Consider the following 22,651-nt stretch of genomic DNA (forward strand, 5'->3'; position numbering starts at 1 on the left):
TAAAGGTCCTCTGCTGAATCAGCTCTACCAAGCGCAGAGCACCACACTCCCAGTGATACGGTTTTAGAAATCAAAAGGGTTTTAGAACTATAGGCACAAGCAGAAGATTTACATCAACCAATTTGTCCTTGTGACATCTTCACAAAGGCAGCAATGTTTTAAATGTCCCGCATGCAAGTCCGAGGATAAGGTCAAAAGGATGATATTCACACTGGAACCTTGCTGGTTTATACATCAAAGAGCACACAGTTACTCTTCTCACTCTCAAGTGTCCACGAGAGTGGAACCGGGCTGCCTGCGATTGTTGCCTCTTTACTTTTGAACATCATCAATTAATTAAGGTGGACAATGTCACCACAGAACATTAGTTCAGAAATAATAGTGTTCTGCTCTTTCAAGGGTACCTGCCTGTAATCCCACCAGTCCCATGCTATCCAAAAGTGCATCAGGGTCAAAGGCAGAACCAAATTTTTACTGGACTGGCTAAAAAGAAGACAACATTTCCCTTGTGTCTCTATTCAAACACCATGGACAGATTTGACACATTTATTTTGTCATAACATCTATAAATCATGTGAACAATCAGTGCGTGCTCTCCTCAGTTTGGGGTTTTTCCTTCTAAATAGATGTTAAAAGTTCTGGAGAGCCTTGTAGCAACACAGGTGCTGTCTTTGGGTTGCAATTGGATACAGGTTCTCTTGAAAGTAAATATATAGTTGGTTGCAAAAGCTGAGATGGCATTCATCTAATCCTTCTCACCACTCTCAGGGAAGTAATTGTTTGGAGAGAGACTTTCATCGCTAAAATCCAGCAGTGTTTTCTGAACAAGAAATATAGATTAACAGACAATCAATGACAGCCTGGCAATTGGCACTTGATATAGTGGCTAATTACATTACAAATACAGTGTGATTACACTGTTTTAGACAACAAAAACAAATAACTCCTTGAACCAGAAGATGCCTTTGCACAGAGGTTTGTACAGCATCCTTCAGACAATGGGATTCCTGCCTGATAACAGTCACTCGCAGACCCTGCCAGTATACATGGGCAATAACATCACGGTGTCGTCCTTCCCATCTTCGGCCTTATAATCAAAATATGCCTTTTAAAACTCCGTTAACATTGATTACACTGTATTTGTGTACAACCTTCACTCTGCTGTGCTGTTAACATTCGGATTATACATAAAGGTATATGACAGACCAACCACAGAGTAATTGCGTTTCAAACTAACAATGGCTGCTTTATAAAAGCCATTCAGTTTATCAAAAGCTGATAGGAAGCAGTATAATGACTTCTTGGATAGTGATCAGCCAGATAAAACGTTAAGACTCCAAGGCATTTTGAGAGCAGTTATTAATGTTACCCTCATGACCCTCAGCATTCACAGCAGAGGTCAGGTTTTCAGACGCTCCCATTTCCATGTGGGCACCAAAACACAGAAGAACTTGGCACGTGGCATGTGGAGGATCTTTAGCAACCTCACCTATGGGAACAGAAAGCACAGGTATGCAAGAGTTACCAAAAGATGCTTTGGTTCACGCTTTTTTCCTCACAAGTGCAGGAGGCAGGAATACAGCAGAGAGAGAAACTCATCTGACGTGGCCTAACCCACTCAAGCACAGTAACTCACGCACGTGGCAGCCACAGCTCAGCACGCCCGGAAACTCGGCCCCCGGCTGGCTGTCCCACTGGGAGCCGAGCACTCTTGAAAGTCTGCTCTTGGCAGGGGTGCTCAGCACTTGAATGCACCTTACACCACATCTCCCCTCCAGAAAATGGAATTTCTTAGGCTCATTCTGAATAGTTTCCCCCTGCCAGTCCTTGACTTTGAATTCCACTTCCCTTGAGAAACCAAATTTTATAAATTAACCCAAGCTCCTAGGCACTGATCTTCATAGGCAGTGTATTTTAAAACAACACAGCCGTCTAGCGGTAGTAGTAGCTGCTGCAAATAAAATACTCACTCCTGCACACATTTGCTGTCCAACGCTTGACACTTCTAGAAAATGGTGGTTTTGACATTTTGTGATTTCATTTGGATCTAAATTAAGGCTTTTTGCCTCTAAACCCTCCAGACACACTGCATCTGCAAAGCTTATTTGGAAATAACCAGGCCTAAGAGCAAGCAAGTTTCTTACTGAACTCTGGCAACACAAACATGATGAATGGAGGCAGTCTCTGAGTGAAGGTGGGTCACTGGAATACTTCTAATTCCTCCTGCCTATCCCTCTTTGCCCAGCATCCCCTCACAGGCAAATGTTCACTCCCTCATACAAACTCCTTGTTGCTGTCATGGCTTCAATCACTTGCCTACATGTGTTTTAGGTTAGACAGCTCCCAAATATTCCCTGGTATCGTAATATTCAAATTCATCAGAACAAACAAGAATTAAAAAGAGAATTAACAATTCCTAGCCCATATATTTTCAGGGTAAGATAGAAAAAAGCACCTAGATTTATGATTGCAATTGTCAAGAAAGCATCTTCTGTATTTCTGGCTCAGGGGACAAGGACAAATCTATATACAAAGATGGTGATGGCAGAATATGACAAATTATCACAATTAATCATTTTTGCTAGCTAGAACATTCTGAAGAAAGCATTGGGAAATACAGCAATATTTGAAAAACAAGTAGCCAAGCACAGATTTCTAGACAATACCAACAGGCAAATCACCTCGGATAAAACAGGAATGGAGCAGCGGGCAGTATCTGTCTAGAGACACCCCTTCCATTCATAAACCACTCTCTACATCAGAAGTTTTGAAAAATAAAATACTTTTTATAATATACCCTCTCTGGCTACTTGATTCAAGTCAATATGCAGAGTGAATGGCAATGGCTGCCTCCCGCAGAACCAGCCTGTCTCACCAAATATCTCTCCAAAAGTAGCTGGAAGAGGACACCAATCTCATTTCAGGCAGGAGAAAGGCAGGCAAGAACCCAACGTGTTCGCAAAGGTATTCATGTCTTTTAAGCTAGCACATTGAATCTGCACTTGTGAGAGCTACGGATCTGTCCTCCAGGTTCTGCTATCAGAAAACTGTAGATACGGGGCATCCTAAGGGGAGCATCTGCTCTGAATGTCACATGGCGGGGCATGAGAAACTCCCACCTTTCCCCTCACAGCCTCCTCTAGTCATTTTGAACTGCCATAGTGGCAGCAGAAAGAGCACCAGAAAAGCACTACAGACCTGAAAATGATCTCTGCCTTTTTGCCCCATTCCTCCCCAGTATTTCTGCCCACTTAGAGGCACCACCTGAACGGCAGCAACAGTTCCTGGAGGACACTTGAAGCCAGAAGCAGGGGAAACGACAGCTATTAGCTCCTGCTCCTCAGGGCACCCTTCAGCCACTTCTGCAGTGGAAGGAGCTCTCCCACCTCTCTTCTGCTGCCCTTTCAAGTGTGGAAGATGGGTGGGATCAGCTTTAGATGCCCGAGCTGCTCCTTGTGGTTCTGTGTCAACTGAAGGTTTTCCAGGAAGTGGGAGCGTTATGGGCCTTGCTCTCCAGGTGAAGGTGAGCCAGGCTCTAGGAAGGGAAGGACAGGCAACGGTGTCGATAATGTCACTACAGCAGAACTATGCAGGCCACAGCTTTCCACAACATGTGAAACAGAAGAAGAGCCTCTGGAAGCTTGCCATCGCGTTAAGCAAATAGGGACAGACATCTGCAACTCAGTGAACGTAAGTCTCATACCAATTGCTGCATTTTGCTACAAGAGAAACGTGTTTTCCAGAAGCTGTAATTTCTCCTATTCAGCACAGGCTCCCAGAAGCTAACTAAGCTGCATTCACCAAACTGGCTGATATAGTCACTTCACCTCTCAGTAAGAGAGAAGCCTGTAAACTCTATGGCAACCAACACCACCACCTACAGAAGTTCTTGACAATACAGGATTTTTTCCTCAGCATGCTCACTACTGTCCATCACAAGCCTTTAGCACAGCAGGTGGAAGCTAAGGAAAGCACTAGGCTTGCGTTCCCTGTCCACAAGGGAAAAAAAAATCAAGTTAACAACATCTACAGCTTGAGGTAGAACATTAAGCTTTCTCTCCATGCCACTCCCAGCTGAAGCCTTCAGGATAAACACAGTCTAAATTTTGTGAAAGCTGAGAACTGAGGAAAAACTTAAATTTGGAAATTCCTTCATATAACAGCAGCTCGCATCCTGAGTCACACCATGACCTATAGGTCCTGGTATTCTAAAACATCTTTGCATTGATGTTACCAATTTCAAGGCTAAACAGGACATTTACACTCTTCTGTTTGACACTTCTCATAACCAAGCTCAGCTATACTTCAAGAACAGCTCTGATCTCAGACTGAGTTTACTGTTTTCCTAATGCACTAAAAGTGCACTAAAACCAAATTCTGAGATTATCAGTGGTTAACCTTCAGGGTTGTTAATTTGGAGTTCACAGACCATATTTAGCGTTACTGCAAATGTCCCCATTGCTACAATACTAATTTGTCTTGGTTCGTTGAGCGTATCACTCCTGTGTCGGGAAACAAAATTGTACTGGGCCAACACATGTATTTCGTATTCCTTTTATTTATTCCCTTTGTCAGTAGGTAAGTAACCAAAATAAACTAGCTTTGTGAGTAGAGAGAGGACAGCTCTTGTAGATTAATTGTTTTTTCTATAGAAGACATCTTCCTCATCTGGGATAAAGCAGCATTCAGTCCTAACTGCCATACTACATGTAAATCTGGTGTTAGTCTTACAGGACAATCAATCAGGAAATCTCTTTTAAGACTGATGCTCTGTCCTGCTTTTCACTCCTTTATCACTTCACTGCATTGTCCTGGTTTTTCACAAATAATTGTCAGTTTATTACCTTGTTAGTTGCCTTGGGCTGTGGTATGCCAGCGCTACTCACCAAATAGCATACTGCTGGGGAAGTAGCTCTGCTTAGGTCAGGGAAACCACTTTTGGCATTACTCATTACTCGAAACAAGAAAGACGTAACAGCTTTGGAAGGACAGGATGAAATCCACTGAAACCAGCGTTTCTTCCTCCAAATGTAATCTCTTACTTGCTCTTTTTTAACAGCTATTTTTATGATTCCTAGTTTGCAATTGCCCAAACTTACTGTTGTCATCAAATGCAGGGTTTTTTCAAAGGAGCTTGGGCATTGCTATTAATGAAACCACCATTAATCTCACCACCTTCTTCATGTACTATAGTGATTTAAGCACTTTGAAAAGACCTTGTTTTTCCTTTGTCTAATACTAGCCCATTTTGCTTTAATGCACTGCAGTTTTTTCTGCGTGCAACGATACTCTATTTTTGCGCGTATTTCAGTACAGAGCATTGAAATGACCCTTTAGCATTCTTGCCCTTTACGTTCTCATTATTTTTTCAGAGGAATTACCTATTGTCTTTTTGTGGGACACATTTTAGCATCTCCAGCTCTTAGTGCCTTGTTGTGCTCTCTAACTCTTCCCTCACCAGCTTCCTTAATTCCCCAAACTTGCTTACTTGAAATCTTTTCCCACTGAACCACCAACCTGTTGTTATCAGGGCAGACCCAAGACACAAATGCTTGGCCCTCAGCCTCGCTCTGTTTCTCTTAAAAGTCCAGTTGGGTCTCCTGCTGACCGATTTGTTTCCCCAACCCGCAGATCTCAGTGCCTTATTCTTTGTAGCTCATATATCACTTTTTTTGTGATGTCTATCCACTCGACTGGACGAATAACAGAGCGGTGAGTCTCCGCATTTTTCAACGCTGATTAAAAGGGAGGAGGGTGGGGGTGGCGATTAGAGACCTGGCCCAAGGCCCCTCCTGCTCCCGCCACCCAGGGAGGACACCTCGGTGACCTTGGTGGGCACCTGGGCAGCCGCTCCGGGCACCTGCGAGCCTGCCCAGCCCAGGGGACGGCCCCGCCGCTGCCGCGGCCGGAGGAACCCTCCTCACCGCCGCCGGCTGCCGGGGAGAGCCCGGCCCCGCGGGCCAGGCATCGCCCCCACCTAAGCCGCCGCCCCGGGGAGCCACCTCCGGGCGGGGGCGGCGGGGCGAGCGCGGCCCGGCGCCCCTCCGCTCCCGGCGGCGGCGGCGACGGCTCAGTGCGCAGGCACGGAGCGGGAGCGAGCGGCGCTCCGGGCCGTACATAATACGTGGTGTCTGGGGCCGGCGCGGCGCAGAGCGGAGATGGGACCGGGGCGGGAGAGCCGCAGCTAGCGCCGCCGCGGTTGCTCAGCCGGCCGAGGGGAGCGGCAGGAGGGACAGGTAACCCCGCCGCCGCGGGGCCGCCGCTCCTGGCCTCTCGGCAAACTTGGGCTCCGCAGTTTGGCGGCGGAGCCTCCTGTGACCGTCGGCGCCCTCACGGGGGGCGTACGGCGCGGAGCTTCCCGCGGGGGAGGTGGCGATGGGGCCACCGGCCGCCCGGCGGCGGTGGAGGGGGGGGGGGGAGGGGCGGGTACAGCGGGGCCCCGAGGCTTCGCCTCCCGGCCCGGGGGAGGGGGCGGCCCTCCCGGGGGAGGCTGGTGCCGCGCTGCCCCGCCGCCGCCGCCGGGAGGGGGCTGCGCCGCCGCGCTGCGCTAGGGGGCGCCGCGGGGCGGGGGGCGGCCGGGCCGGGCTCTCTTCTGTCCTCGGGGCTGCGGTACGCGGGGCTGCCGGCGCCGGGCCGGGAGGGGTGAGGGGCGCCAGTCGGTCGCGGGGGCCGAGATCTCCGCCGGGGTGCGGGCGCTGCGGAGTTCTTCCGCTTCGCCCGGGAAACGGGCGACCGAGCGTGTGTCCCGCCCGGCCGGCGGGGCATCCCCCTCTGGCCTGTGCGGCCGTTGGCCGGAGGGGCCGCGACCTGGCGGCTGGGAAGTGGGCGGGGCCGCCGCCCCCGGGAGGGGAGGCCCCGGCCTGTGCCCCCCGCGGGGCCTTGCCGCCCCCCCCCCCCCCCCCCAGCATAGGAGAAGGCCGTGCTCGCTCCCCCGTGCAGGGCAGGGGTGCAGGCGTCACCCCGGAAAGCAGCTGGGCACCCCAGACGTCCTCGGGGGAACGGGGGCTGCCCGTCCCGCTCCCCCAGCACCCTGTGAGGGCAGGGCGCTGGGAGGGAGCTGTGGCTGCGTGAGGGCTCGCGTCGACTTTGGTGGACTGGGTCAGGCCGAGGACGGCTTGGCCCAGCCACTGGCCTGGGAAAGTGCTGGACACTGGCGTGACAAGTAGCTGAGGCATCAAAAAGGCCATCTCAGAGACTGCTGTCAAGGACAGGTTATCTCTTCCAGTAGTCACCCTTCACGGGGGTCTCGCTTTCTGTAGGTGAAGGCTGGAAACATGGCCCGCTGAACAGAAGGGTTAAAGTGTGTAAATCTGGAGAAGGGAGAGGGGGACTTCACCTGTGCGAACCTATTGGCATTTGTGGCTTACGTTTGGTGGCTGTGTAGTGTCACGGAGCAATGGCGCATCCTTATTTGCTTTGTCCTGCCTTTCAGATGCCAATTCTTTACATTTTTTTAAATGTGTCCAACCCTTCAATAAGAAATATTGAAATATTGGAAAATTTATTGGGTAATTTTTCTTGGAGCTTGCTCATCTTTTAATCTGCCTGTTCACTGATCCAGTCACATCTCCCCAGATCAGTGGAGAATAGTAAAGCTCAAAGTAAACAGGACAGCTTTTGCCATGGAAACAAAAGTTGCTAGGGGATGGATTGCTACTAAGCAGTGGTGTGCTCTGAAGCTGTGATCATACATCCCACATGTTCCTAGGCACCTCGGGTTTAGGCACTGAAAAACTTAATGATTAAACCACTTCCTGTGGCCTAGATGCATGTTCTAAGCTCGTGCGTAACACAGATTTGGGTAACAGTGACTCTCTTTTTAGCAAAAGTTTCCCAACATTTCAGCATTTAGTTTCTCAGCCATGAAGGCGAGACATGCAAATACACATCAACACTCAAGAGATCATAGCTACTGCAGTATTTATTCATCCAATGTAAATTGATGCTGTGACACGTTTCCTTCTTATTTATGGAGAACTGTTTTCTCCCACCATACTCTGACTGTTTCAGTTCCTCTGCCCCATCTGTAAGTAGCAAGAACAACATCATTATGTTTACATTGCAGCCGAGAAAAGAGACCATTTTAGGCCAAATTGCCAGGCTGCTTCAATGAGTCAAATAGGGCTGGGAAGCCTCCCCTCTCTCCCCTCTCTCCCCAAGATATTTTGCAAAAGATAGGAGATTAATTATAAGTGGAAGAGTCTGAGCATAAAGATGTTCAGTAGGACTAATATTATGCAGTGCTTGAAAAGAATTAATAATGCTGGCTTTTTTTCCCTTCCATTTTAAAAGGTCATACTATTTGATGCTATCACAACTCTTTCAAGCAAAAGATCATTCTTTTGTTTTCTATTCCACCTCCCAGCTCTTATCATTTTGCTCATATGCCTGACCAAAACCACCTATTAGCATTTTAGATTGCTAAATAAAAAGAACCTACGTGTAATATAAGTGATTCCAGGCTGTGTGGTTCTTGTATGCAATTCTTCATCAAGCTGTTAGAAACACTACACCCTCCTTTCTCTCTCTTGACTAAACCTACAGATAGTGCAGTGAATGCAAGATAGTGTTTATACGGCTTTCTGTCACATTACATTGAGTTTTCTTAAATTAATTGCAATAACTACAGTTGCTGATTCAGACTCAGCAATGTGCTTCACCTGCTTTCTGAATTCTGGAGAAACCAAAGAACCTCTAAAATTGTCTCCTGGTGGCAGCTGGAGACACACGTTATCTGGTCATGTTAGGTCTGGTCCTTCCCTGTGTTGACCTTATGGAGTCACTTACACCTGGGGAAAATACCTCCCTTTCTGCTCATTATGTGATGCTAAATATGCTTACCTGGGTGACTTAAGCTGGCAAGGAGTTAAGCATAATTTATTTAAGGAGATAAGAGTTGATGTGAGAATAAAGATCTAAGTAAGGACCCGAGAGAATGAGTCTCCGCAGAGCTTTGGTTGGCCTCTTTACTTTCTTCTCCTTCTGTTGTGGGAGATGGAGTGCTTGCTTACTCATAACCAAAAGACGTGTTGAGGGATATGGACATAAACTTTTCCTGTCCTTGAGGTATAGGCTGTGTGACCCTGTGTGTGAGAGCTGGGGCAGCTGTGGTAAACCACACCATTGCTTCATCCTCTCCTTTCACCCTAAGGTATTTTTATGAGGTGGGCAGAACTCCGGTTTTATGAGAACTCTTCAGTGCTTGTCCTGTGGAAGATGGCAGATAGCTGTTGAAGAAGTGGTGGCAGTGAGAAAACGGGACTTCTTCTCCTCTCTTTTCAAGTAGGGAATAAACAGCAGAGGGAGGGACTCGCAAGGGAAACAAAAAGAGCTCTTTTGCAATAGAACAAACGGGCTCCCAAAGTAGAATAACTTTCAGTATTTCCCCACAAGAGTTCAGATCCTATACTTATATCCATACCACTATTTTTTTTGTACCTCAAAAAGTAATAGTGTTCAAAAGCTCATAGCATGGTAAAAGAACACAACAAACATTTTTTTCAATAGATTAACTGTAGCGGGAAACGTCAGCATTAGCAACATACAACTTGACACGGGGTGGCCTGGGTGCCAGGCTCTCCCTGCTCACCTGGTGAGCAGCTGGTGCTGCCCAGGAGTTTCCTGCTGCCTCAAGGTCTCCGTCCACCCTGCCTGTTTCTCTGCCTTGCCTGGGAAGGCCAGCACCTTGAGCACACTCCGGAGGGCACTGATGCTGTACCATCGGCAGAGAGCAAGCCCATCCATAGAGTCAGAGAGCACTTTTCTGATTTCCTAACACTTCACGGTGGCTGAAGTGGAAAAGGGAAACCTGCAGGGGATGCAAAGGCAGTTCTGGGTTCAAAGAAGGGGCTTCTGCCAGAAGCTGTGCCTGGCACTACCCCTGCTGCTCTGCAAAACTCAGCCACCAGCACTGTCCCCTCTGCTCTCCTGGAGGGAGCTCTGGCCCTTGCTAGGGCCCCCAGCATCATGCGGGCCTCCTCCTCCACTCGGTCATGACTTCTGTGAGAGCCTTGAAACCTCATCATGAGTTGCAAGAGAGATATTTGCAATTATAAGATGCTGAGATCATGAAATCCCAAACTAAATACATATTAGATATACAAAATAAATAAAAAACAAGATTACTGTTTCTTATCAAGAGGAAAAAGCAAACCCCTTTTTGTCCCTGAGCCAAGAACACACCCAGATTCCAAAAGGCTGGAAGATCACTGTTGTACCAGCGGTGATTTTGGAGCCAGCCAAGAGCTTTATTCAGCCTGTTGCCATTCCCCATCAATAATTTCTGGCTTCTGCTTAATTTAAATGCAGCAGTGTTTGTTTTTCTTCCATGCTTGGGTATTTCGTACGCAGCAAGATCACCCATTCCTGAAGGGCGAAGGGCTGTAGGTCTGCAAAATTGGGAGGTCCTAGCTGCCATGAATATGTCAAACCTTCCCTCTAAGTAAAATTGCTGTGGCAATCAGATGAACTGCTTGAAGCTGATATAAATTGAGCTGTGACATTCAGATGCAAGTACTGATTAACAGTTCCCTTTGGACTAAGACTTTTTGAACTTCTTTAAAGAGAAGTCAGTCAGCTTAAGTAACATTGACCTGTTGCTCAAGTTTTTTAGGGGCTAGTATTACTTCAATGAATTCAGTAGCATCACACATGTGCAAGCAAGTTCAGGCCTGGGACCTGCATAGTTAAATACAAATTTTGTGTGTTAGGAGAACTTCCGTAAAGTGGAAAGAGTAGGGAACATTGTTGGTAGTTTTCATAGCAGGCAGATTCTGATTTTATTGAAGTCAGCAGGAGCTTGGGCATTGCCTTCTCCAAGGGAGCAGTGGTTTGCCACAAGTTTAATACTTCTGTTTCACTCTCTTCAGTGAGCAGATTGGTGCTGTTATGGCATTCCATATTTTTCATTTTTAATTATCCGTATTTAAGTACAGGATATATATACAGTTTCAATCTGTCTAGGACTTATTTTGCCTCTGTTTCTCATGGCTATGAATGTTACATCAATGCTTTGTCCGGCACTTCAAAAGCTCAGGCAAAAACATTAAAAAAACCTTACCTAGCGGTTTGGAAAGTTCCTAAGGTTGCAAACTCTAGTTAACTGATAGAAGCGGTCTGGATGAGAGGCAACATGAGCCCTTGAGGGATGCTGGCTTTTGTTACCTGATATATTCCGCTTTTTTAAGTCTCCATGGAAATGCAGTAGCATGCTAGTGCAAAAGATGGGGAGCGGGCACCCTGCGTATGGGAGGGATGTTCCCTGCAGCACCTTTAGGCTGTGCTGCACCAAGATGCTGAGTACCTTAGGTTCGCTTGAGCTGAGTTGCCGCATGCAACTCTACCAGGCTCATTTCTTGGTTTGGAAAAAAGTGAAGGAAAGGTCCCTCCTGGGCTGCTTTTCTTCATGTCATCTGGAGAGTCTGTAGCCAGCTTTGCTCTCCCGCCACATCGATAACGGTCAGCTTTGCATGGAACCTCTCATTGCAGGTAGGAAGGATGAGCTCCTATGCTGACATCTGCGGGTCCAAGCATGCGCAGGGCAGCACCGAGGGAGGGTACCAACGCTACGGAGTTCGGTCCTACCTGCATCAGTTTTATGAGGACTGCACAGCTTCAATTTGGGAGTATGAGGATGATTTTCAGATCCAGAGATCGCCTAGCAGGTGGAGCTCTACGTTCTGGAAGGTACTGCCTGTTGCTGTTTACCGGAGAGAGAAACTCCCATTTCAAGACTTTCCCATGTAACTAACAGTTTTAGGTATTCATCCAGAAAGGCCTTCTGTTGCTCAGTTTTCCCTGAGATGACTGAATAACCATCTGTCTGAAAGCAGGGTGCTCTTACCAAGATACATCAGCTTCCAAGGGAGTTCTGGGGTCTTTGGATCCTCTAGTTTCTCTGTCACAAGGAGCCATGTCACTGAAACATCAAAGTCTTATCTGGGAAACCCCACCCATAGCTTGAAAGCATAGTTTACCTTTGCTCTGCAGCCACAGTAGTCCTGCCAGATTACTGGGAGTAGGACTGGTAGGTTAACAGCAGTAACTCTGGGACTGTGTGATCTAGGGAGCAAGAGAACAGCAAGATCTCCATTAAGGTCAGGGAACTTGACAGAATTGGAGAACACCAGAGGTTGGAAGGGGCCTGTGAGGCCATCTAATCCAACCCCTCTGCTTTGATGGTAGGGCCATTCTGTGTGAGCCAAATTTTGCACTTACACTTGAAATATGCTAGAAATATTCTGTGATCTGTTCACGGCAATAGCAACTTCCTTCTAATCCCTGCAAAGGAATGACATTTCATGGAGTAAAAGCAAGCGGTGGATATGACGCAGACCATCAGCAGGGACTGAACTGTTGGTGCTAACCACCACCTAAAGCTAAAGAAATAATCAGTCACACAGCACTGGGCTTAAACTGCGATCCTCTCTGTGATGGGGCCTTTGGACATGAAATGCTATTTAGACATATAGATGTGTATTCCATTGTTTCCAGAAATGTCAATACTGAATTATATAAATATGAGTTGTAAAAAGACAGTTTCTCCATGTGTTCTAGTAGGGCCACATATGACCTAAAAGAAAAATATCAGCCTTCTCCTAGAAGAGAGAACTGTACCTGCAAGACACTGTGAAAGCTAAATGCCTCCTAGGACCACTTACCAACTAAAAACTGGAAAGGCATATTAATTGGTTTTTTTTGTTTCTTTGTTTGTTTTCCAGGTCGGACTCATCTCTGGGACGGCTTTTATGCTGATAGGTTTAACGGTTCTTGTAGTGGGTTTTCTTGTGCCACCGAAAATCGAAGCTCTTGGGAAAGATGATTTTGTTGTGGTGGATACCCGTGCCATTCAGTTTAATGGGTCCCTTGATATATGCAAGCTGGCAGGAGCAATCTTGTTTTGTGTTGGAGGGTCCACCGTGGCAGCGTGTCTGCTGATGTCTGCTGTTGCTAAAAGTTACTCCAAAGAAGAAAAGTACCTCCAGCAAAGATTTAAAGAGAGAATAGCTGATATGAAAGCCCATGCAAACCCAGTCACAAAAGCTCCGGCACCGGGAGAATCAAAGATACCTGTCACTTTGTCCAAAGTTCAAAATGTCCAACCTTTATCTGAAACCTGACCCTTTCCTTAGGTTTTGTTTCTCACTTGTAGATCACTTTAACTGGAAAATATCAGCTGTTGTTGGCATATGTGGTAGTCAATTACAACATGGAGTGCTCTGCCGTGCAAACACACAGCTGATGGGGAAGCTGCTCCAATACAAATTTAGGATTGGGAAAAGGGAAATTATGTGATTAGACCTGTGACTGATATATTCAGTGTACTCGAACATTTTAATCTGTGTTGAACCAATAAGTCCTTGCAACAACAATTAGATGTTGAGCTTATCAGATTGCATCCCTGGAAAACATAGGGTGCGTTTATGACAGCTGTACCAGGAACACTGTACATCCCACTATTTAAAGTTTAGATGCGTTGGCTTTTTGTTTAAGTTTCTTCTTGCCTTTAAAATACTGTTTAGTCTTACTTCTACTGGCTGGTTCTGCTGTCTGGGAAGCCAAGATTCTGCCCTTGTAATTTGCACTTGTCCTCCTGTCACATGCTACAGTCAGTATCAAAGTAATACTGCACAGGTAAAACACACATGACAGTGAGTGCCCTTAATTTGATCCTGGCGTATGTCACTTCCCAGCAATGTTACTTTCTGGGAAAGGCAAATTGTACTTGATCCTGAGTTACAATTAATCTGTGCAAAACTGCCACTTTTGTCTGAGTCATTGCCATATTAACAAAAAATACAAAATAAAGATAAGGAATTCCTATGGGAGGAGGAATATCATACTTGTGTATCTTTGGTTTGATACTGTTTCTTTCATTATATTGTATTATGTTTGATGCTCATACAAGATGTTTTAGTTTTGGCTGGGTATGGATTACTAAATGTGGTTTGATGTGCCCAGGCCCCATATTCTGTCAGTACATTAATGCCATGTTAGATGACCTTAACATGTTTTGAAATGCTGTTTATATTTTTATAGAGGATAGAAAAAGTTATGCTTAACCAGATACGTTTGTGTAAATGCTTACCTGAAGACTTGTCCTTTCATGGAAGACCCTTAATTATTTTCCCACCCAGGGCAATTATTTCACTGTCTTAATCTATGGATTTAAATTAAACTGTATAAAGAAAGATGTGACATTTGTACTCTCTGACAATATGTGCCATCTTATAGTTCTGTCTATTTTTTGAATGGATTGAATAAAATTCTAGGCGTGAGCCAACCATGCATTTTGTGAAAAGTCTCTTTCTAGTCAAACAGGTTTCTCTATAAATTTAATATTTCAATTTGAAAGGAGAAATCAGCAGTTGAAACTCACCAGTCTCTTAATGCAGTCTGTGTTTTCAGCTTTCATAGGTGAGGAGATCACTTTGGTGCTGAATCAAAAAGATTCCAGCACGCTAACAACAGGTACATGGTAACAGCTGTGCTCTTTCCCTCGCTGATAAAACATTCTGTGGACTCGGTTCATACTTTCACGACTTAAATAAACCAGAACATACATGTTTGGAAGTTTCAGCTGAAGCTGCAATAAATATTGTGCCTGACAACAGCATTGGAAGTAAAATTTTCTTCTGCAAAGAAAGTGCCTATCTTAGCAACGCAATTGCAATGTCCAAGCATTAGCACTGAAAAGATCGACAATCAAGAGCTTGTCACATGCACACTGTCACAGAGAATGAAATGAAGTAGGTTTTGGTGCATCTGACAATTCACTGGCACCCATATATTAGAAGTGCAAAAGCACATTGCACCCAATGCTTAAAAATAAGATTGTAATCTTGGGGCAGAAGTAGATGAAGCAGTGCTAAAGAGGAAAAGATGAGAAGACTGGTAAGGTGAGGAGCTGTGTGTTATAAAGAAAGCAAGAACAGGGGTGATGGGTAGTGATTACTCATGAGGGACGTGGCAGGACTGGGACACAGGGACGGGCTGTCACCGCTGCTGTTCGTTAGTTATTCCAGGTAGAGAGGGTCCTCAGCACTTTCTTTTCAGGCTGGGAGGAATTTTGTTTACTGCTATTAGCTTTCACTGCTGTCGGGCTATCGGTGTGTGGGCAGCAGAGAGTCAAACTGTCCTGACCTTTTCAATTGAGAGTTTTTAATTAAAAATTGTGCATGGAGGAAATGTGACATTTTAAGTTTTACAGTGAAGTTCACCAAAGGAGATGAGATTGAGGGCTCCTGTAGCTATTACTGAGTCCCTTCTCTCCACTTACCTTTTGTTAACATTGTACTGGAAGTTTGACTGAAAATCCAGCTGGAAAAGAAAGCACAGGTTGGGCTTGTTTACCACACAGATAATGAATAGAGCTGATCCAAGCACCAGGCGCTTGGTCACACTGTGCATCGCTCCTGCAGAACTGAACATGCTTTGACAGTATGAGAGAGGATGAGTCATGCATGGCATTACCCAGGTGTTAGGGAAAAAGAAAAACCCTTGAGGATTTTACTGAAGCTTGCTGGGATAGGAAGTACGTTTGGGATTTAGCAGCAGCAGCAAAGCTGGTAACACTGTCATGGCTAACGTTTCCACACACATTTCATCTCATTAAACCCTTATTTCAGTTGCTTAGAGCTTTTCCAGAATTGAGACCTCCAGAAGCTGCAATCCTTCACAGCAGAGAATCAGTGCCACACAGGGTTTTTGTAGAAATACTGAGCAGAAAATTGCTCTGTTACTACTAAGAAGCCACATACTGGAAAGGTAAGACATGTTAGAAACATTTTCAAGATCCATTTCCTTATAATGTTTTAACACTTTCATCCTTTGGTGCAGGAACTGAAGCATCAGCAAAAGAGCAGTGGAGATGTGCTTTTTGCTGTTCTCATGGAAAATGCCTGTGATATGATCTCCAGCTGGGGAGCAGTGAGGGGCAGCCAAGCTCCCCGGGAACTTTCCAGTGAGGCTGAGGGCAATCTGTCCCTGCACATATCTTTTCCCTACCATATATCTTTTTCCCTTTTCCCATCCCCACCAAATTGCAGCACACGCTCCACTCCAGGACTGCCTGGGACTTCACCTCCTGGCACTGGCTGCCATCACCTTTCCAAAGGGTCCATGTTAATGGACACCCTGGTGCAAATAAAATACGGCTTAAGCAGCCAAGCTCTTTTTTTCCAACCCTCTGACCTCCCCTCTCAAGAGGCTTCTTTCAGTTTCTTCATGTTCACCTTATTTCTTGTTCTTCTAGCCTCATTTGGCTTAAAATTGCAATGCAACCCCTCTTAGCCCAACACCATTTTCTCGGCAATTGTGGTGAAAGAAATCACATTTTTCAGTCTGAGCGGTAATCACTGACTTCATTTTGGTTAATACATGCTCTCCTGAAGGTTAGGTCTGCTTCCCCTACCACACTGTGCAGAAAAGGCTTCTCTTTAGCATCTGTTCTGTCCTCCCTCCTCCAGGCTGTCTTGACCCCTTTATTTTTCCATTTGTTCCCAGTGCACAGTGAATCACAGGCAAAGGCAGAGACGCAGAAATGTCCCCTCCTCCCGAGCTGCCTGTAAGCAGATTTAATTCCCCGTTTCTGCTACAGCCTCAGCCTGCCATTTCCAAGTATGAGATTTTTAATCATGTGCAAGTGCAAGCAAACAGCTCTTCACGAAAGCAGCGGCAGCAGCTGCAGAGTGGGGAGGCTGCAGCGTCCTGACCAGCGGCCAGCAGAGAGAGAGGTTTGGCGGGGGGACTGCAGCAGCAGAACCTGCACACTGGGGAGGCTGTTCAGCCCCTGAGGACATGAAATCCAAGGGAGACAGCAAAAGACTGCAAGAACCTTAGTTGGATGCACTTTGCCAGCAGCTTTCTATCAAAGGGCTAATAGCAGAACAACAATTTTGGTGAAATAAAGGAATTAGCACTTCGGCTCGTTCAGCACTGACCGGTCATCCTGCCATTATGCAGCAGGCTGCCCTCTCAGCTCACTGCATGTCAGGGGTAGCAAGACAATACGATGCTCCCTGAGCAGGCTCTGGAGGCACAGCCTCGCTCCCTCCTCGTCCTGCCACTTCCACGGCTGAGAGAAGCAGCATCTCTACAGAGCATTACCCTGCACCGGTCATTGGGGGTTAATGCCCATGCACCACTTAGAGAAATGATGTTTGAGTTTTGCCAGATCATCCCCATGGCATATTTTGTCCTCGAGGAACATCATTGCGAATGGGGAGACCCACGTACTCTCCTCCTATTTCCGATATTTAGAGACTGTGCATGCTCCTTCTGGAGCCTGCTGATCTCTGGGCAAACAATTGATCCACACCCTGGTTTTTCTTCAGCTCTTATCTGGACGTGTGGCAGACCACACAGTGCGCATTTCCTGCATCAGCTCACTTTATATACATTAAGCAGGGCAAAGCTCAGTTTTGCTGTCAGATAATTTACAGAGGGATTGGTATGGAAATAATCTCTGCATATTAACAGTAGGTCAGGCAAACACTTCTAACAGCCCTGCAGACAGAAGAGACAGCATCAAGTAACTTCTTTTATTGTTTTGTCTAATCTTTTGCAGCTATTTTTTGAAGGCCCAGTTTTTCCATAGTTTACCATTCATGGCTTTTGCAAATAAAGATGGGAGATAATATTTAAACACTGCTAATAAGCTAGTCAATTTAACAATGTACTAGATATGCTGCTCTAGCAATTCCAGCCTCAAGACTCACAGCTTCAGGCCGTTGCCTAGCTCAAGGCACCCCCCAGTCTGAGGCTAGGAGGATGAGTTTTGCGGCGGACGAGAAGGCTTTCTGGAATGTCATTATTTCCCTGCGTCTGCTCACCTAATGACTTCAGCATTTACTGCCCTTTCTCTCCCTGCCTCCTTCAGAAACCTGGAGCCCTGACATTTCCTTCCTAAGCCTCTGCACCTATTTTCGGGACAGCAGCAGGGGTGAGGCGAGAGGGACCCCTGCCCCAGGCACGTCTTGGAGGGGGTGCAAAACGTGCCTGCCTGAAACAGTGGCACAGGGGAGGCAGGTCTGCAGCACAGGCAGGAGGGAGACAAAGGGGGAGAGAAGCAAGCGGGAAGGAATCCCCAGGGGAGAGCTGGTGAAACGCAGCATTTCAAGCATCAATATTGGTCATCTGTCAATGAATATCAGAAGAGACAGTCAGTGAATATTGAAAGCACAGAAAAACTTGCTGCAGGTCTAAAACCTGTGACCAGAACAACATAAATACAGTGGCTACAATCTTCATGGAAGTAGACATTTAAAAAAAAAAAAAAAAATCAACTTTTAACATCAATATTCTGTCCACCACAGATGGCTAGACAAGCATGAGGGCCTTATTGTTGGACAAATGCATTGTCTCCAGTGTGAGGACACATTTTTTCTTTTAATATACTATAACAAAGAAATCTCTTCTGATAGCTCTTGCTCAGACTGGGTTCAGCTCTCACCTGACCCCTTGCAAAGGCATTTCTCCTGAAAATGGAGCAAGTTTGTGCCAAGACAAAAACCCTCACTTCAAAGACTGCTGAACACTGCCACTATCTCCGAGAAGCGTGTATCAGAGAGTCCCCCAGTATCCATCACACACAGGCTGGCTGGGTCTCTGGCTCACTGGTTTGTAAGGCCACAACCAACTGGGCTCATCTGCATCTCCCATTGCAAAGCAGAGGTGACTGAGCTGGCCCAGAGCAAGGCACACCATCAATGCAAAGCAGAGCAGAGGCAGTCACTGAGACCCAGGATAGCCACAGGAGCCAGTGCCACTTCCTTTTGGCTCTGTCCTGTAGCTCAGCTCTGGGGGCAGGGGCAGCTCCAGCATTTTTCCAAAACCACCACAGGAGCCACGTGAACTTCCACATGCCCTCAGAGCCAAGGTCTCAGATTTCCCTGGGGTAAGACATCACCATCTCTTGGAGTGCTTATGACATGGGCTGTGGTAGGAGCTTGGTCCCTCGGAGTGAACACCCGTTAGGGAGAGATGATTGCAGCACGTGTAACCAGCCCCTGTGTAGCTCAAAATCACAAAATAATGTACTGTAACTAGCTTGTGCTGACCTCCAGGTGATCATGTAACTGTGGAAAGTGATAGGTTGAGTTAGTTGGTTTAAACGTGTCTTGTGTTTAACCGTACCTCTACATGAGCTGCCATCAAACCTTTGCCCTGACATGGAGCATTTTCTGGGTCCTCTGCCCTACCACCGTCCCTCCAGCAGCAGGGACTGCCCTCTGAGGAGTGCCCCAGCATTGCCGTCTGAACCAAACTACTCTTTCTCCAGACACCACACATGCTTAGCCTAAGGTATGACAGGAAAGCATCCTCCAGATCACGCAGAAGTTCACCTGCCTGAACCAATGGCATAAACCGAAGGCCTCAGCTCAAAAGCAGCTCCAGAGCCGATAGCCAGATGATTTTCTCTCTGCAGGTGCATTCATGGCATCCATGTTGAGAGGGCTCTGGCCCCTAAGTTGTCTGGTAGTCTGCCAAGTCCATTCATACAGGTTGTCTGCAAGCAACCCAGCAGGCAGGCACACAGAAGGCAGTTCCCAAACCATTCTCCAAGAGCAGTGTAGACCAGGCCACTGAGTCCTCACCTTCGAAACACCCAGCTGTGGATCACACAGATGTTGGTTTAGAAGATCCCCAAAACATACACCAAAGTAGCTCCAGATCTGCTCTGCAAGGAGGCCACTGGCTGTGTCTCCTGCACGTCTCACCTGCGTTCAGGCATGCACACAGCAAAGCGCAGAAACCAGAGGTGTCAAAGACTACAATCTGCATCCCACGTGTAAGGGAATTAATATAGCACAGGCTTGTTGCTTGTAAGCAGGGGTAAGGAGTAAAGGGGGCAGAGCTGCTGGGAGCACCACGTGCCAGGGAAATGGGCCATGGGTGGATGGAGCTGAATACCCACGGATACACGGGCTGCTGAGCACCTGACACATACATCACTCCTTTCAGGAGCCCTGATAGGGAAGCGTTACGGGCAGTCCTTTTCATTTGCTGGTGGAAGCAACAGACTTCCAGAGAAGTAGGCATTTGTCTGAAAGCAGTGGCAAACACTACTAGGTCAGTCACCACGCCACGATCTCCTTCCCTTGCACACCAGCCAGGCTCCTGCCCACCCCCCAGCAGCCAAGGTCAGGCGCCCTTTGCAGCACCGTGGCTCTCCCTGCTGTGGAGCTGCAGCGGTATATCTGAGTGTGGATAGGTGTTAGTAAGTGAAAAAAGCCTGACACCAATATTAAGACCTTTGAGATGAACCACCCATCCCTCCCCCCAAAAAAAACCCCCACACCTTTTATGCAAAAAACACTCTGCTTCAGTTTGCCCACAGAAACTTGCACTTGAGAAGGCTGTGCCAGGGAAAGGCTCTAATCCCCATAAGTGGGTGCGATGCTACCGCAGCAGATGGCTGCCTCCCTTCGCACACACAGGACCATCTGCAAGCATCAGATGTGCTTGAGGGTGAGGTCCCCAGCCAGAAGCACCCAAGAGGTTTAGCTACCCTACCTTCCTTGTCCTGGGATAAGCCACTTAAAACCATGAGGTCAGGATGCTTTGAACAACGAACCCTTCGGTTATCTTGAACTAGGCCTTGTGTTGCATGAAAAGGAGAAACAGCCTTCATCCGCTTCTCTTTCTCTGCAGAAGGAGACTACTTTTAAACAGTGGATGCAAATCCTAGCCCTTGGCTTACCAAGCTAATTCCTGTTTGGTGCTAACTCTGAGGGGGCAGTGCGAGCAATAAAAGAATGGCAGGGGAAGGTGTAAAGCTCAGGTTTCTCTGAGGATGCCAGCCTTGCACCAACAATTTCTAAGGGAGAAATAACGTGGAGCCCAGGCATTATTTTTAGAAATATCTTTTCTCACAACCAAACTGGAAGAAGCAAACACAGCAGAGAAATAGAAGGATGCAGAGATGGTGTACAGTAATGAAACCACAACCCGTGGCAGTAGAGGAAACATGGGCAACTTCTGCACGAGGATACCAAGCTGGGTATCCAAAGTGCGGTGGCAGTGTGACTGCTCATCTCTGACACCACCACTTCATCACTGAGGCAGAGGAATTTAAATTAGTCAAATCTCTAGTCAAATCAGAAGTCCTTCCCAACTAAGATAAGCAGGAAAATCTACATATCACTGAGGTCTGAAGGTATTTTCTTCCCTCAAGAGCAGAACCCACTCACCCATTTGAGCGCAAAGGCAATGGGATGGTACCCACCCCCTAAGGACTTGCTAATAAAATAGCCGTTCCCTCCTACCTCAAGCATTGACTTTGTGGTCTCCTAATTCCCAGCTCCTTGCTTCTATGACATTCAACTGGTTCTTCCACAAAACTGCTTCAGCTGAAGGCTGGGGTACTTATCCCCCCCAGGGCTGGCTGTTCCCAGCCTCTCACGCAGGAGTCCCAAAGACTCCCACCAGCTGATCTCCTCCCAAGCAGCTGCAGTTCCCGGGCTGTGGCTGTGAGAAACAGCGCGTCTGGGCCTCGCTCACACAATTCACCTGCGCCAGGAAAGTGAGCCAAGGTGGGGGGGGTGAGGGGCACAGCCAGCCAGCACAGCTCCACAAGAGGTACGGCTACGGCTGCAGCAGGGTTGAAGTCTGCAGAGTGAAGGAGGCTGCTTCTCCCCTGGAAGGGAAGGGAGAGAAGCAGGGCAGCCAGCAGCCAGCTGTACCAGCCACACTGCCAGAGCCAAATCTGACCCCACGCCCCTGAGAGCCAGAGTCTCCACATCACCAGTTTCACCTGGGAAGCAGGTGGATCGGTCACCAGTGCGCAGCAGGGGTACTTACAGTGTGGGCAAGTCTTGCTCGGCTACAGGAGAAAAGGGGGTTGGGAGCGGTTTTCTTAATGACTAATTTCTTTAAGAATAATCTCTTTTTAAAGAAAAAAAAACTTGCTTAAAAATAAATGATGTAATCTTAGTTTTTTCCAGCATTTTGACAGGATCTATCCTACCAGATGATGCATTGGACTTGGAATATGCACTTCTAGCAATGCCTTTTCATTCTGCAGAGTTGAACTGTTTTTGAAGGAGGAGGAAACTCAAATGTTTTCACATTTGAAAGCTGAAAATCTGAACTGTTTTTTTTTGTTTCTGATATAGATAGGATGCGAAAGAAGAGAGAAGAAATGGCCCTAAACTGGCAAGACTTGAAAGCAATGCAGTGAGTCTTAAGAAATGTAGTTTCCCTTAGACTCTTCTTATAAAACCTTTTGTTCAACGTCTCAACACAGTCTCCCACTATGGGGAAAATGTGATTTTACTCCGAATGGTGAGGCTTGAAGTGTTTTAGACTTAGGGGCAAAAGTCACTCTCATTGTCAGTTTACAATGCAAGCTCCAATTTGATCTGTAGCACCCATGTTGACTCTGCCTCCCTTCCTGCGTGCAGCCTGCCAGAGGATGCTCCTCGTACCACTACAGCCTCCGCAGCCCTGACACCCGAAGGCCGATCCACTGACTGTAGAAAAGTTTGGGTTGGTGGTGCTAGGGCCCTCCTCTGTGTTTTGGCACCTTCCCCTTTATTTGAGCTGCTACAATCTGATTACCTCCCATTCCGTGCCTGACTTTTGCCCACACCCCTCAGGGAGCCTCACACGCCCAGTGTTCCTCTGGGAACAGGCTGAAGGAGAAGAAAAC

The 22,651-nt window shown here is 47.0% G+C and overlaps 1 protein-coding gene across 1 annotated transcript; it reads left to right on the forward strand.

Moving 5' to 3' along the window:
• The first annotated feature begins 6,080 nt into the window (after positions 1 to 6,080).
• Positions 6,081 to 14,284, forward strand: NRSN1 (neurensin 1). Its single transcript, XM_050892050.1, has 3 exons — positions 6,081 to 6,236; positions 11,488 to 11,685; positions 12,720 to 14,284. Exons 2-3 carry the CDS (start codon positions 11,497 to 11,499, stop codon positions 13,116 to 13,118), a joined length of 588 nt encoding a protein of 195 aa, XP_050748007.1. The 5' UTR covers positions 6,081 to 6,236; positions 11,488 to 11,496; the 3' UTR covers positions 13,119 to 14,284.
• The last annotated feature ends 8,367 nt before the right edge of the window (positions 14,285 to 22,651 follow it).

This window comes from Gymnogyps californianus, chromosome 2, assembly GCF_018139145.2.
Source record: "Gymnogyps californianus isolate 813 chromosome 2, ASM1813914v2, whole genome shotgun sequence".
In the NCBI taxonomy this organism is placed as follows: domain Eukaryota; kingdom Metazoa; phylum Chordata; class Aves; order Accipitriformes; family Cathartidae; genus Gymnogyps; species Gymnogyps californianus.

What these genes read in the sequence shown, in the direction of transcription:
- NRSN1 (XM_050892050.1), top strand. Translation starts at nt 11,497, where the DNA reads ATGAGCTCCTATGCTGACATCTGCGGGTCCAAGCATGCGCAGGGCAGC. An exon ending in GGAGCTCTACGTTCTGGAAG is followed by an intron (nt 11,686 to 12,719) that starts GTACTGCCTGTT and finishes TTTGTTTTCCAG; the next exon opens with GTCGGACTCATCTCTGGGAC.